Source organism: Martes martes, assembly GCF_963455335.1.
Source record: "Martes martes genome assembly, chromosome: 4".
Lineage (NCBI taxonomy): Eukaryota > Metazoa > Chordata > Mammalia > Carnivora > Mustelidae > Martes > Martes martes.
Genome location: NC_137891.1, coordinates 137,223,613 through 137,238,815, shown reverse-complemented (window position 1 = coordinate 137,238,815; position 15,203 = coordinate 137,223,613). Strand labels below are relative to the sequence as shown.

The 15,203-nt window shown below is 34.3% G+C and overlaps 1 protein-coding gene across 1 annotated transcript in view; it reads right to left on the bottom strand.

Annotated features, from left to right (window-relative positions):
* DNAI4 (dynein axonemal intermediate chain 4) overlaps positions 1-15,203 on the bottom strand; it is a gene marked incomplete at its 5' end in the record, with an annotated part of 76,511 nt that overhangs the window by 4,129 nt on the left and 57,179 nt on the right. The window contains 5 exon segments of the mRNA XM_080800291.1: positions 3,432-3,588; positions 5,780-6,006; positions 6,864-6,962; positions 13,076-13,197; positions 13,499-13,656. Coding sequence (XP_080656417.1) covers positions 3,432-3,588; positions 5,780-6,006; positions 6,864-6,962; positions 13,076-13,197; positions 13,499-13,656 — 763 coding nt within the window.

Sequence of the window (15,203 nt, the reverse complement as noted above, 5' to 3'; positions counted from 1 at the left end):
ATAAAAAAGAATGAAATCTTGCCATTTGCAATGATACAGATGGAGCTAGAGAGTATTATGCTAAGTGAAATAAGTCAGAGAAAGACAAATACCATATGAGTTCACTCATATATGAAATTTAAGAAACAAAGCAAACGAGCATAGGGGGGAAAAAGAGAGAGAGGCAATCCAAGAAACAGCCTCTTAACTAGAGAGAACAATGGTTACTAGAGGGGAGGTGGAGGGAGTGATGGGTTAAATAGGTGATGGAAATTAAAGCGTGTACTTGTGATGAGTATTGGGTGATGTATGGAAGTGTTGAATTACTAAACTTTGTACCTGAAACTAATAATCAACTGTATGTTAACTAACTGGAATTTAAATTAAAACTTTAAGGTAGTTAGGAAAATCTCCTTAAATGTCCACAGTCAGTATGCATGTCAGCCAGTAGAGAAAATAATCTCCAAAACTACTTGGAATGCTTCATTTGTTTCTTTATTGGGAAAACCTATTTTTACCCTGAGAATAATAATAATTATATATATAAATAATGCTGCAAATCAAACAGATAATTTTAATTATTTTTATTAAGGAACTTATATATATTTGGCATTTTAAGTATTCATTATTTTTAAGAGAATCTGCCATTATTAGATTGTCTCACAAATAAATTTGTCTGTTTTTTATGTTACATTAGTCACCATACAGTGGTGTTCAATTAGAGTTAATTTAAATGTGTAATTGGGTAATTGATTTAGACTTGTAATTATAGATTGAAATATTACTACTTTGTAAAAAGAATTGGAACATTTAAGAAAATTTAAGATTCATCATATTCAACATTTAAAATTTATTAAATTAATAAGAATTCCTTAAGTATCAGATTTGCTTGCCCATAAAGCAATTGAAGTACTTAAAAATCTATATTAAATTTATAAGTTAAACTTAAAGGATTAAATGGAACTTAATTATTGTAAAAGCTTATTAAAATAGGTATTAAAATTTGCTGGACTTATAAACAGAATAATAAAATATATTATCTAAATGTAAGAACTTAAGATGAACTAAGATTTTTAAAAATTTTATAAAATACTTGAATGTGAACATCTTAAGCAAAAGGAGACTGAGTAATCATCTCCATATACAAAGGAAATATTAAAGATAAAGGAAAAAAGAAAGAAAGGAAAAACACCTCACATTTCTACCTTATACATGTCTCCTAATAACACAAGTACAAGGCATTCTCTATGTTATCATTGACTTGTATGGTATTTGAATTTTCACTTTTACTGAATTGCTCTCCAAAGACGCTATGCTAATTCATATTCCCATGACCCTTGCATAAAAGTTCCTAATTCCCTACAACTTTGCTAATACTTGATATTGGCTACTATTTTACTTTTTGTAAATCCAATCAGTTTGAACCGATATCTTACACAATTTCAATTGTATATTTCTTCATTACTAGTGAGAATGAATGTTGCTTAAGTTTAATTTTCCAGTTTCTTTCCTATGAATTAGGATTTTATACATTTGTCCATTTAAAATATTGAATTCTTCTTATCCTTTAATAGGAGTTCTTTATACATACTGGACATTATGTCTTTTATAATCTCAGAAATTTCTTCTTCTAATCTGTTTCTTTTAATGTGGCATATGGAATCCTAAACAGAAAGTGTAGAGGTACACTTTTAAATAAGGTAGCCAAGGAAGATATCACCAAGAAAAGGACTGATATTTGAGCAAAGACTTGAAATAAGTGGAACCGGATTTTAGACAGGAGAAATGACAAGCAAGCAACTATCTATCTATCTATCATCTATCTGACATTTACAGTCCATGTGGTTGGGGTGAAACTCCACCATCTACATGAGACCCAAATCTAATTAATACACCTGACTTCCCTGGCCACATTTCCCTCTGGTTGGGTCTTTTTCTTTTCTGATCCTGTTATAAATTATGCTATAATTAATTTCTTTGATTACCTTTATTGATATTTCTATAGAATAGAGCTCCAGGAATATGACAGCCTTGGTTTAGATTGCCAAATTGCTTCCAAAGAAGTAATACCACAATATTCCAACATTTCTCTGTGTAAGAGACAAACCTATCTTATCAAATATTTGCCAATACTGAGAAGTCCCAATAAATTAAAAAACAAACAAACAAACAAAAAAAAAACAAGTTGGAGTGCCTGGGTGGCTCAGTTGATTGAGCATCCAACTCTTGGTTTCTTCTCAGCCATGATCTCATGGGTCCCTGGGATCAAGCCCCTCCTTGGGCTCCATGCTCAGCCGGTAGTCTGCTTGAAGATTCTCTGTGTCCTTCTCCCCTCATGCTATCTCTCTAAAATAATTAAGTCTTCAAAAAAAATTTTTAAATAAAAAAGAAGGAATCTTTTCCTTCTCTAAAAAAAGCTTTGTTAATTTCATATATGAGAAAGCTACTACATTTTAATTTAATGTAATAAATTTTTATTTCTTAAATTATCAGTGAGGTTTAATTTTAAAATATATTTACTAGTTATTTGGGGGGAATGAACTGTTCCTGACCATTACCCACTCTTCTATTATAGTCTTAGTGTATTTTTCTTATGGATTTTTGCATATTTAAAATATTTTAACATGTTTATCATACTCATGGTAATATTTTCCAGATTATCCCATAAAATAATAATTTAAACATAAAAAAAATAAAAAATTGAAGGGCAACCTGGGTGATGCAGTTGGTTGAGTGACCAACTCCTGGTTTCAGCTCATGTCCTGATCTCAGGGTTGTGAGATTAAGCCCTGAGTCTGGCTCTAAGCTAAGCACAGAATCTGCTCAAGATTCTCTCTCCTTCTCCCTCTGCCCCTCCCCGCCCTGCGCAAGCCTGAGTGCGACCCTCCCACTCTCTCTCTCTCAAATACATAAAAAAACTTTAAAAGACACAAGACAAAATTTTAGAAAAACAAAAAATCGAAAAGCTACCTTAAAAATAATGGGCAGCTAGTAATACCGATTGCTTGTCAAACTTTTACAAGGAAGTTTTCATATTTGAAGATCAGAGTAAGGGAATAGGCTAACACTACAGAAACAAAAAAACAAATGCCTATTTTGGGAACATTGGATAATATCAAAAATATCATTTCTTGTAAGTCTTCGAATATTTGCAGTAATTTTCTTCAGCTATATTCAACAACTATTAAAACCCAACAGTATACTAGGCACAACTTAGAGTTATTCCACACATTTATAATTATTATGCTACAGAATTATTGTTCTCATTTTACAGAAAAAAAAAACATGAGGCTTAAAGAAAATAAGCCTAGTAGATACCATGCTGAGTAGGTAGTAACTCTCGAGACTTATGTTCTTCCTACTGCATTACACTTAAGATAGTTAAGAAATGTAAATTCCTTGTGATACAAAATTACACAAAACAACATAAACTTTTGACTTTTGAGTCTTACCCGGCCAGAATCCAAAGTAGTGGGCATATTTCTTAGTTCATACACAGCAACCTGTCCATCACTGTCGCCTACTAGAAGGCAATCTGTTTGTTTGGCAAAGAGAACAGTTGTGAACTTGATTCCAGGGTTAGCAACATTCACAATGAGAGGATCCAAGCTGTAATAAAATACTTTACTTGTAAATTCAGTTGTTGTTGATACATTCTTTTTGTATACGGATTAAGAAATGTCAGATATTTTCTGGGATTTCATGTGACAAAAACAAAACAAAATAAGCGTCTTACTTAAGTAAGTTTCCAAAATCAAAATAACAGCTTCTCAACTCCTTATTCGATCAAAATTTTCTTTTCTTCAGTGAACTAATTTCAAATAAATAAATTCAGGAAGTTCATAATTAAGATGTACACTTACAAGTTTAAACTCCTGTGCTAGGTAACTATGTATTAACTTGGCTAAGCTACAATACTCAGTTGTTTGGTCAACATTCATCTACACTTTGCTGTGCAGGTGTTTTGTTTAGATGGGTTTAACATTTAGTGATCAGTAGAATTTGGAACAAAGCAGCTTACCCTCCATAGTGCAGGCAGACCTTATTCAGTTTGATGAAGACCTTAAGAGAAAAGACTGAGTTCCCTGAAGGGGAATAAAATTCTGCTTCCAGTCTTCCTTCAGACTCCTGACTGCAACATGGATTTCTGATGGAAACTCTAGCCTGCCAATCTGTACCACAGACTGGGCACTTGCCAGGCCTCATAGCCATGCGAGCCAATTCCTTAAAATAATTCTCTTTCTCTCTTTTTATTGCATCTCTATCTCTGGAGAACCCTCACTAATATGACTTCTTAAGTAGTAAATGTATTTTAATAGAAGGACATTTTGATCCAAATGAACCTCTGGAAAGTAAGAGAATACTTCGAACAAGAACTTTTTCTGTTCCCCATCGTCTAAAGCAATCTAGTGACACCCTAAAAAAACAGAAGCAGTAACTTGTATATGTCTGAAGACATGTCCTGAGAACCACCGTTTTACCAAAAAAACTAAAATCAGAGGTGGGATGAGTTAAGTAATCATTTTATACATTAGTCATCTCATATTCAACTATAAATTGCTTTGTGATGTAATCTTTGGTTTGGGGTTCAAACCATTTCATAGTAGAAGCCATGACAAAATTTTAGAGTTATTTAATTTTTAACTTCTAGGGGGAAAAAATTGCCATTAAGAATATGCCCACTGAATTTTTTGTCACTTATTTTAAGAAAGAATATATTTTCCTGATTCTTCTGCTAATAACTAGCATAAAAATCTATAGTATTTTCCAACTGAAGAAGTAAAATCACAAACACTTTATTCCTATACGGTATAAATTTTCGTTTTAAAATGAAAGATGGGTCTAGAGGATACTCTAAACTTCGGTGTAACACCTTAAATTAAATTTTAATTAAATGCATTAAATTAAAAATTTTAATTAAATGCATGGCCCTGGGTGCCTGGGTGGCTCAATCAGTTAAGCATCTGTCTGCCTTTGGTTCAGGGCTTCCACTCAGGTCATGATCCTAGAGTCCCAGGATCAATCAGGCTGCACTGGGCTCTCTGTTCAGTGGGGAGTCTGCTTGTCCCTCTTCCCTTCACACTCCTTGTGCTCTCCCTCTCATTCTCTCGCACTCAAATAAATAAATAAATACTCTTTTAAAAAAATTTTTAAAAAATAAAAATAAATGCATGGCCCTTTGAATATGTTTTAAAACAAGGTAAGTGAATACATAAATATTATAAAAAATAATTATTTTGTTCCCTTTATCTTACTGCAGAAAATCTTCAGTTAAAAACAATTAGCTGCCTCTCTGCATTCTTCCATAAAGCGGGCAATGAAAATTCAAGGTAGCTATGATATCTTACATCAGCCTGTAAAAGTTTGAGATGAATAAGGTAATGTATCTTCATTTAAATATGTTTAAAACCATATATGGGGGGGCGCCTGTGTGGCTCAGTGGGTTAAGCCTCTGCCTTCCGCTCAGGTCATGATCCCAGGATCTGGGATCGAGTTCCTCATCGGGCTTCCTGCTCAGTGGGAAGCCTGCTTCCTCCCTCTCCCACTCTCCCTGGTTGTGTTACCTCTCTCACTGTGTGTGTCTCTCTCTGTCAAATAAATAAATAAAATTAAAAAAATAAATAAAACCACATATGGTCTAAGTAATTAAAATGAATATAGCATCCTCACATATATCTTTTATTCGTAAAGGACTCTCATAGTGTAGACCATTATTGTTTTAAAGTAACTACAATTCCCTCTAACCAATACCAAAACTGCTTCTATGAGAACTATTACCAAGAAAAGCATTAACACTTACGTGCTGATGTGAAGGTCCCAAATCTCCACTCTGCCCTCATTTGCAGCTGCAAATATATAGGAGGACTTTGGAGACCAGGCAACATCATAAACAACATAAGTGGTTGGATAAAAGCTCAAAAAGGGTGTGGTGCTCTCCTGTTGCCATATAATAACACCCCAATCTGCAGAACAGCTTAAGAACACATCATGACAAAATGGGTTCCATGCTATTTTATACACTGGGCCCTAGAATTAGAGGAACAAATTAAAATACATAGGTAAATAATACTGAACATCTTATACTTTAAACCTGACCAGCAAATTAAAAATGCTAGGCTTTCTAGAAGATTTATGCACCATGCATTATCATGTATCATTTTAGCTGAGAGTAAGGTCATAGATAGAATCTTCCCTAAATTATGCCATATGGAGACATAAAAATATACTTGTCAAAATACTAACTAAATATTAATACATATTTTGCCTATTTGCTCTAAAAATATAAGGATTTTTTTTTTAAATGAGTAGAAAATGCTGAAACCCATAGATGGAACAATCACAAAAGATACAGAAAATAAGTATATGCCAGACACCTTTTTACTTTGGGATCAGCATGTTATCATAGGCAAAGCTTTTCAGAAATCATTTTAAATTCCATAACTTGAAGAAGAAATCAAGAATATCTCGAAGCAAGGCGTGCCTGGGTGGCTCAGTCAGTTAAGTGTCCAACTCTTGATTTCAGCTCAGGTCATGATCTCAGAGTCATGAGATCGAGGCCTGTGTGGGGGTCCATGCCGAGCATGGACCCTGCTTAAGATTCTCTCACTTCCTATCCCTCTGCCTCTCCCTGCACCACCCCTACTAGCTTGCATTTTTTCTCTCTCTCTCTCAAAGAGAAAAAAAAAAAAAAAAGAATATCTAGAAGCCAAATAAGATGCCCCACATGTGATCAATGGTTTGCATACAAGAAAGCACTTAATTCAAATTGGTAATGCTAACTCTGAAGTTGTAAATTTATTGCATGTTAAAAGTACTGTATATAATGTTATTTTTTCAGAAATAATAAAAGATAAATTTTCCATACCTACTCTAATTAAACTGACCTTATGTCCTCTGTAGGTATCTAGGTATTGCTCATTATACGAACAGGAACATTTGTGAATATGACCTTCTTCAGTGCCAGCCAAATAGATATTTGTATCCTAAAACACAAAAAATTAAAATGTATTGGCTTGTGATACATTAATAAATGTGCTAAATAGAAAATCAGATCCCAGGTGCCTGGGTGGCTCAGTGGATTAAAGCCTCTGCCTTTGGCTCAGGTCGTGATCCTAGGGTCCTGGGATGGAGCACTGCATCGGTCTCTCTGCTCAGCAGGGAGCCTGCTTCCTCCTCTCTCTCTCTGCCTGCCCTTCTGCCTACTTGTGATCTCTGTCTGTCAAATAAATAAATAAAATCTTTAAAAAAAAATCAGATCCCTCAAGATCTATTAAAATCAACTCTAGAACTAAAATTAGAAATACTGCCTTGATCATGGTTGTCTGTTGTCTTTTTCTTTCTACCATAATTTTATAATAATTAAATTACCTGAAGGACTACAGTGCAAAGAAAATATAGATTGGTTCTTTGCTGGAATAGAGGGAAGAACTTAGATCTTTTTTAGAAATTAAATGGACAAGCACTGGCTTAAAATAAGGAAGACAATTTTTTTTTTTTTAAAGATTTTATTTATTTGACAGACAGAGATCACAAGCAGGCAGAGAGGCAGGCAGAGAGAGGAGGAAGCAGGGAGCCAGACACGGGGCTCGATCCAAGGATCCTGGGATCATGACCTGAGCCGAAGGTGGAGGCTTTAACCCACTGAGCCACCCAGACGCCCCAGGAAGAAAATTTCTAATTTATTGTTACCTAACTATGGAACTAGCAATCTAGGAAAATAGTAAGTGTTCTTTCATTAGAACTAGTCAAAGAGAACAGATGACTTAACAATAACTAAGTATATAATGTTGAAGAAATGATTCTTGCTTGGAATGAAAGATTGAACTAAATGGAGTCTCAAGCATTTTTAACACTAAATGTATGTACTAAATAGAGATTTTTAAGTGTTATTTCATACTGTGAAGTCATAGTTAAAAGGTCTGAAAGCCAGGCTCTATGTCCAGGCTGTGTAGAATCAGGATCACCTGGGAGCATTTCAGAGATGCAAAATCTCAGTCCCTACCCCAGAACCACGGAATCAGAATCTGCATTTTAACAAGATTCCCAAGTAATCTGTATGCACATTAAAATTTGAGACACACTGTTCTAGCATACACCAGTACTTTAGAATGCAACTACTAGATCATGGAATATAAGTAGTTTTAAATAACATAATAAAATACAATTTTTTCCCCAAACTCGTATTACCAATTTATATTCAGCAGTATATAGAAATTCCCTTTGATGCACATTCTCATCAACAGTTGGGTTATGTTAGAAATCTTAAATTTTGCCATTATATGAGGTATAAAATTATACCTAATGTTTTTAGGCCCCATTTTTTTTTGAATAGTAACAAGGTTGAGAACATTTTTATGTTACTGGCCATTTGTATTTCTTTTTTTGTTCATGTCTCTTAACTATGTTACTCATAATATATTTTATATTTATTTACATAAAAGTTCTTTATATATTCTATTACATATGCTTTGTCTATTATATATGTTGCAAATATCTTCTCCAAGTGTATGGCTTACCTTTTTACTTTCTTTAGTGTCTTTCAATAAACAGAAGTCCTCCTTTTAATGTAACTGGGTTTATAACTTTTTAAAATATTAGCATTTTTCGTCCTTTGTTTAAGAAATTTTTCCTATTTTGAGGTAATAGAAATGTTTTCCTACATCTTCTAGAAGTTTTTTGTGTATGATGGGGTAGGTATCTAATTCCATTTTTTTACATGGATAATGATTATCTCAACACCATTTATAAATAAGTTATCTTTCTCTAGAGAGCAAGGTCACTGTCTAGAGCTGTTTTGGTCAGTCTATAAAATCTGAGATTTCCATTCAAGAGATGTATTGGAGAACAATCTCTTTGAAAGGAACAGAAATGAGCAAAGATTCAAGTTGAACTATGATGCAGTTGCAACAGAGGGTTCAGCCCAACCTCTAAGAAGTTCTGAAGTTGAGATAGCACTTAAGGGTCCTGCTTCCAGGACATATTATACCACCATCTTCCACCACCACCAATAAACCAGTGAAGCAAAATGATAGACTCAAACCAAACCATATCAAAATCAAACTAAACTTAAATGGTCTAAACAACACAATTAAAAGGCAGGCCTTGTAAGTTTAGATTTAAAAAAAAAAAAAAGCATGTGCTATGATGAGTGCTGTGAAATGTGTAAACCTGGCAATTCACAGACCTGTACCCCTGGGGATAAAAATACATTATATGTTTATTAAAATAAAAAAATTTAAAAAGAAAAAGCAATACCCAACTATATGCGACCAACAAGAAATGTGCTTTTTTTTTTTTTAAGATTTATGTATTTATTTATTTGACATAGAGAGATCACAAGTAGGCAGAGAGGCAGGCGGGGGGGGGGTGGGGTGGGTGGGAATCAGGCTCCCTGCTGAGCAGAGAGCCCAATGTAGTGCTCATTCCCAGGACCCTGAGACCATGACCTGAGCCGAAGGCAGAGGCTTAAGGCACTGAGCCACCCAGGTACCCCAAGAAATGCACTTTACATTAAATATAGAGATATATGTAGGTTAAATGTAAAAGACGGAAAATGATTTAAGAAACAAAACAAACAAACATGGTGGGATGAGGGGGAGTTGGCAGGGAATGAGAGGAAAACCAAGAAATAGACTCTTCACTGCAGAGAATAAACTGATGGTTACCAGAGAGGAGATGGGTAGGGGGATGGATTAAATAGATGATGGGTATTAAGGAGGGCACTAGTTGTGAAGAGCACCAGATGTTGTATGTAAGTGTTGATTCACTAAATTCTATACCTGAAACTAATATTACACTGTATGTTAACTGGAATTTAAATAAATTTTTTTAAAAAGATATACTATGCTAACCCTAGTTAAAAGAAAGCTGGATGGCTACATTAACATCAGACTAAGCTGATTTCAGAGTAAATAATATTACCAGTTATAAACAAGGCCACTTTATAATGACAAGAGATTTGATTAATCAAGAGAACATAAGAATCTTACACATATACCTAGAACAAAGCTTCAAGCTACATTAAGCAAAAACTGATAGAAGGAAAAAATAGATAAATCCACAATTATGGCCAGAGACTTCAATACGTTTCTCTTAATAATTGATGGAAGAAACGGGCAGAAAATGAGGAAGGACATAGTCAACTTGAACAACACTTTCAACCAATTTAACCTGATTGTCATTCATAGACCACTCCACCCAACAGCAGCAGAATATATTTTTTTTTAAGTGTACAGCAAAATTTACATGTAAATTTCACATTCTGGGCTTTAAAACAAATCTCAATAAGTTCAAAAGGATTCAGTATAAAAAGTTCACTTCTGATCATGATGGAATTGAATTAGAAATCAATAACAGAAAGATCCTTGGAAAAGCACCAAATATTTAAACACTAAATAGTATGCTTTTCAATAATCCACCCATCAAAAAAGAAATCAAAGGAGAAATTAGAAAGTATTCTGAATAGAATGAAAATGCACATACAATATATTAAAGTTTGTGGGATGCTGCCAAAGCAGTACTTAGAGAAAAATTATAACACAAATGCCTCTATTCATACAAGAAGAAAAGTCACAAATCAATGATCCCAGCTTCCACTTTAAAAAGCTAGGAAAAGAAGAGCAAATAAAATCAAAGTAAAAAAGAAAGAAAAGATCAAATTGGAAGTCAATTATATAGAAAACAGAAAAATAGTAGTGAAATACAGAGAAATCAAAAGCTGGTTCTTTGAGATCAGTAACATTGATTAATTTCTAGCTAGACTAAAGAAAAAAGAAGAGAGAAGATATAAATTACTAATAGAAGGAATTAAAGAGGTGATATCACCACATATTTTATAACTATTAAGGGATACTAAGGAAATATTACTATGCCACTAAATTTAGTAACTTAGATGAAATAAATTCCTTGAAAGACACAAATTACCAAAGTTCACTCAAGGAGGAACTGATAATAATATAATGATAACCCGATATCTATTAAAAATTTGAATTTCTAGTTAAAAGTTAAAAATCTCCCCCTGCCCCCCGGGATGCCTGGGTGGCTCAGTCAGTTAAGCTGCTGCCTTTGGCCCGGGTCATGATCCCAGGGTCCTGGGATCAAGTCCCACATGGGGCTCCTTGCTCAGTGGGGAGCCTGCTTCTCTCTCTGCCTCTGCCTGCCTCTCTGTCTGCTTGTGTTCTCTCTCTCTCTCTGACAAATAAATAAATAAAATCTTTAGGAAAAAAAAAACTCCCCCCCGCAAAAAACTCCAGTCCTAGATGGTTTATTAATCCCATCAAACATGTAATGAAGAAATAATGCTAATTGTATGCAAATTCTTTCAAAAAAGTAAAAATGGAATACTTTTCAATTCATTCTGTAGTATTATCCTAATACCAAAACCAAACAAAGAAAATAAAACTATGGATAGATATCCCTTACAAACAAAGAAGAAAAATCTTAAACAAAATTTTAGTATACCAAATCCAACAGTAGATTAAAAGTATAAATCATGATCAAATGGGATTTAATTCAGCAACAAAAATTTAAAAATTAATGTAATTCATCATATTAACAAACTTAGAAAGAAAAACTACAGAATCATCTCCATAGATGTAGAAAAAGTATTTGACAGAAACCTAACATCCATCCCTGATAAAAGTCTCAACAAATGGTAATGTAATGGGTTCTCCTCAATGTGACTGACTACATCTACAGAATGCTTGCATCATACTTACATCATACTTAATAGTAAAAGGACTGAATGCTTTCTCCCTAAGATCAGAAACAAGAGAGGGATGTTTGTTTTCACCACCTCTATTCATCATTGTGCTGAAAGTTCAAGCCCGCATCATCAGGAAAGAAAAAGAAATAAAGGGTAATCAGATGAGAAAGGAAGAGGCAAAGCTCTTTACTTACAAACTACATGATTATCTCAAAGTCTTTATGCCAAGGACACTTCAAGGACATTTCTCAATCCAGCACCATTGATATTTTGGGTCAGCTAATAATAATAATAATAAATATAATAAAATTATTATTATCATGATCCTTCTCTTTCTTCTTCCCCTCTCCTTCCTTTCTTCTTCCCCTTCCCTTTTTCTTTCTCCTTCTGCTCAGAGGAAGACAGGGTTTCCTTGCACATTGTAGGATATTTAGCAGGATCCCTGGCCTCTGCCCACTAGATGCCAATAGCATTGCTTCCCATGTCCTACCTCTTAGGGCTGAAACAACCAAAAATATCTCAAGACGTTGTGAAGTGTACCCTGGTGGTGAAACATGCCCCTCCCTGCCAACACTGAGAACCACTGTTCCAGAGTCAAGGTGAAATGTGATTACAAGAATTTGAGAAGGAAAGCAGCTAAGAATACAACTACAGTGGTAAAAGTGAAACATAATAAAAGCTTGAACTACATTAGCAATGAGTAGGCTTGGACTGAAAGGAGTAGGACAATAAGACTTAAATATCATTGGGATGATCGGGTAGAAAAGAGTAGGAGCTCAAGGTTTGGTTTGCATAATTAGGTGGATGATGGTTTCGCTAAAAAAGATGATCATGGTACATATAACAGAAAACATATAGGATATGTTTCCTTAGATGTCTGTCATAGTTGCTGAATTTTCTGATTCCAAAGAACTTCTAGATAAGAAGAATGAGAAAAAGTAGAACTTCATTAACTACACTTGATTTGATTCTGGGCTTGTAAGCATGAACTTAACTGGTCTTCCTGATCCTCAGAGTCATGAGTTACCACTCGCATTGGAATAGAGGACTGTGCAGTAGTTTCGGTTTCTATCAATATGATAAAGTAGCAGAACACCCAAGAGGAGCAAGGGCGGGCATCCAAGTTAAACATGAACTTGTAAAGGGAATCCTTCCACAGTTCCTCAGAAATACAGACCTTTCCCCTAGAAAGCAGATAAAGACATGATCTAGCCAACTGGAATGTGCCATTCTACCTTAGTTTGGCAGCTATGTCTACATTTGCTTTGTTTTTACTTCCAAGGCATAACATTTATTAACATGTTAAAACTTTGTCTTGCTTTATATCTTAGTACCTTTCAATTACTGGAAATTGGCATATGCAATAGTAAATAATGGACTGAAATAATTTACCTTAGGATGAAAAGCAAAACACATTCCAGGAGCCTGTCGAGATATCAGAGCTTCACCTTTTTTTTCCTTTTCCCCTCCCCTTTTGCTGTTGCTAGTAGTAGTTCGCCTCAAACGCATCAAATCTTTAAAGAAAAAAAAATGTGTCTTATTTACCACATGGAAAAGTATTGTATATATAATGTGTGTCCCTTCTACAAAGAATAGTATGATTTCTGCCATCTTTTGCATGTGGTTAGGTTAAAGCTAGCAAATACCAGAACAAGATGCTCAGAAAAAGCAAAGACCAAGCCCAGTTTCTTTCTTACGTAGCAAAACCCAAACTGGTCACCTCTTACATGAGGCTCACTAGGAAATTTAAGGCAGCACATAACAAGAAAGATAATTTGATTGATAGATATACATGTATGTATACATTCTTTTTACCATGACAGTCTAGTCCTTTCCGTATCACCCATTTGGAGATTCTTCCATCTGCTGATATAGAAACGAGTATTTCTCTTTTGTCATCACCTGTTGTCCCTCGATCTTGTTCTATCCACTGTAGTTGCCATACAGGTCCCAAATGTTTTTGAGGTGATTCACTAAAATGGGGGAAAGCACTAAATATAGAATCATTGTCATAATTTTTGAAAGGACATGAGTCTAAGTCATAAGGACAGCTCCCTGGAGCATTGTGACCTACTTATAGAATGATGACTTTATTGTTCAAAATCGGACTTTCACTCTAAGTATTTCAAAAAACAGGGAAAGTAATCATTTTGTAACATAGCATTTTTTGTTTTTCGCATTTCTTACAAAAGGAAAATTTTACTGCCTCTAATTATATTAACTGCCATTAACAGAAATACAAAAGAAAATATTTTCTTTCTTTTCAGAATGTATTTTCCTTACTCTCTTCATTTACTTTTTCCTGAATAAGTTATGTAAGTTTATTTTGGACACATTGAGTATAAGTATCTTCACCTTTGTAAGGATTTTTTTTAATACCATAAATGAATAAATTATTTAAATCTTACTTAAATAAACAATTACCTCACCTTTCTTTCTATGTTTCGGGTTTGCCCACTGGCTTGATTCTCTCTATGGTCAAGATTTAACATTTTTCTGAAGAAATTAAAATCGTTTCTTAGATTACTGACTGTTTTCCTATCAGAATAATGGGCTGCTCTGTTCATAGTACTGACTCCCTGGAGTTTTTTATGCAAACCTTCCAAAGCAATAGTTATGAATCTCTTTAAAATCATATAGTTTTGGGTGCCTGGGTGGATCAGTTGGTTAAGTGACTGCCTTCTGGCTCAGGTCATGATCCTGGAGACATGGATGGAGCCCCGCATCAGGCTCTCTGCTCAGCAGGGAGTCTGCTTCTCCCTCTGACCCTCCCTTCTCATGCTCTCTCTCTCTCTCTCAAATAAATAAATAAAATCTTTTAAAAAATAAAATAAAATAAGGTCATATAGCTTTGACTGTATGGTAAAAGTTATAGACCCTCTTCCCAGAAATAAGCACAAAGGCTCATACTTACAAAGCTATGCAAATATTTTCAACGTTAAGCTTAAGGACCCTGCTTTATGCCTATTTCAGGTCTAGCTAATTATCCAAACACTAATATAAATATACTACTTCATTTTTGCCTCACTGGTATCTGATCTACTATAAAAACCTAATATATTCAATATCTTCCACTTTCAACTTTTTGTTTTCTCAATATCATTCATTCATTCATTTATTCTTAATTGAACACTTACTATAATCCTATTACATGCCTGATATAATGTGACAGGCTGAGGATACAAAGGCAAGACTTAATCCTTCAAGTTGCTTACAATTCTTCAGGAAGATGTATGTGTATATATATATATACATATACATACATATACAGTGTAGTAAGTACTGTGATAACTAATACAAATGCACAAAAGAATGGAATGGGAAGGTTACATGGAGGGAGTGACACCAAAGCAATAAAGGGTACAAACTTTCAGTTACAAGATGAATAAGTTCGAGAGATCTAATATGCAGTGTGATGACCATAGTTAATATGTACTATATACTCGAAATTTGCTAAGAGAGTAGACCTTAAGTGTCCCCCCCAACACAAAAAAGGTAACTATGTAAGGTGATGGGTGTA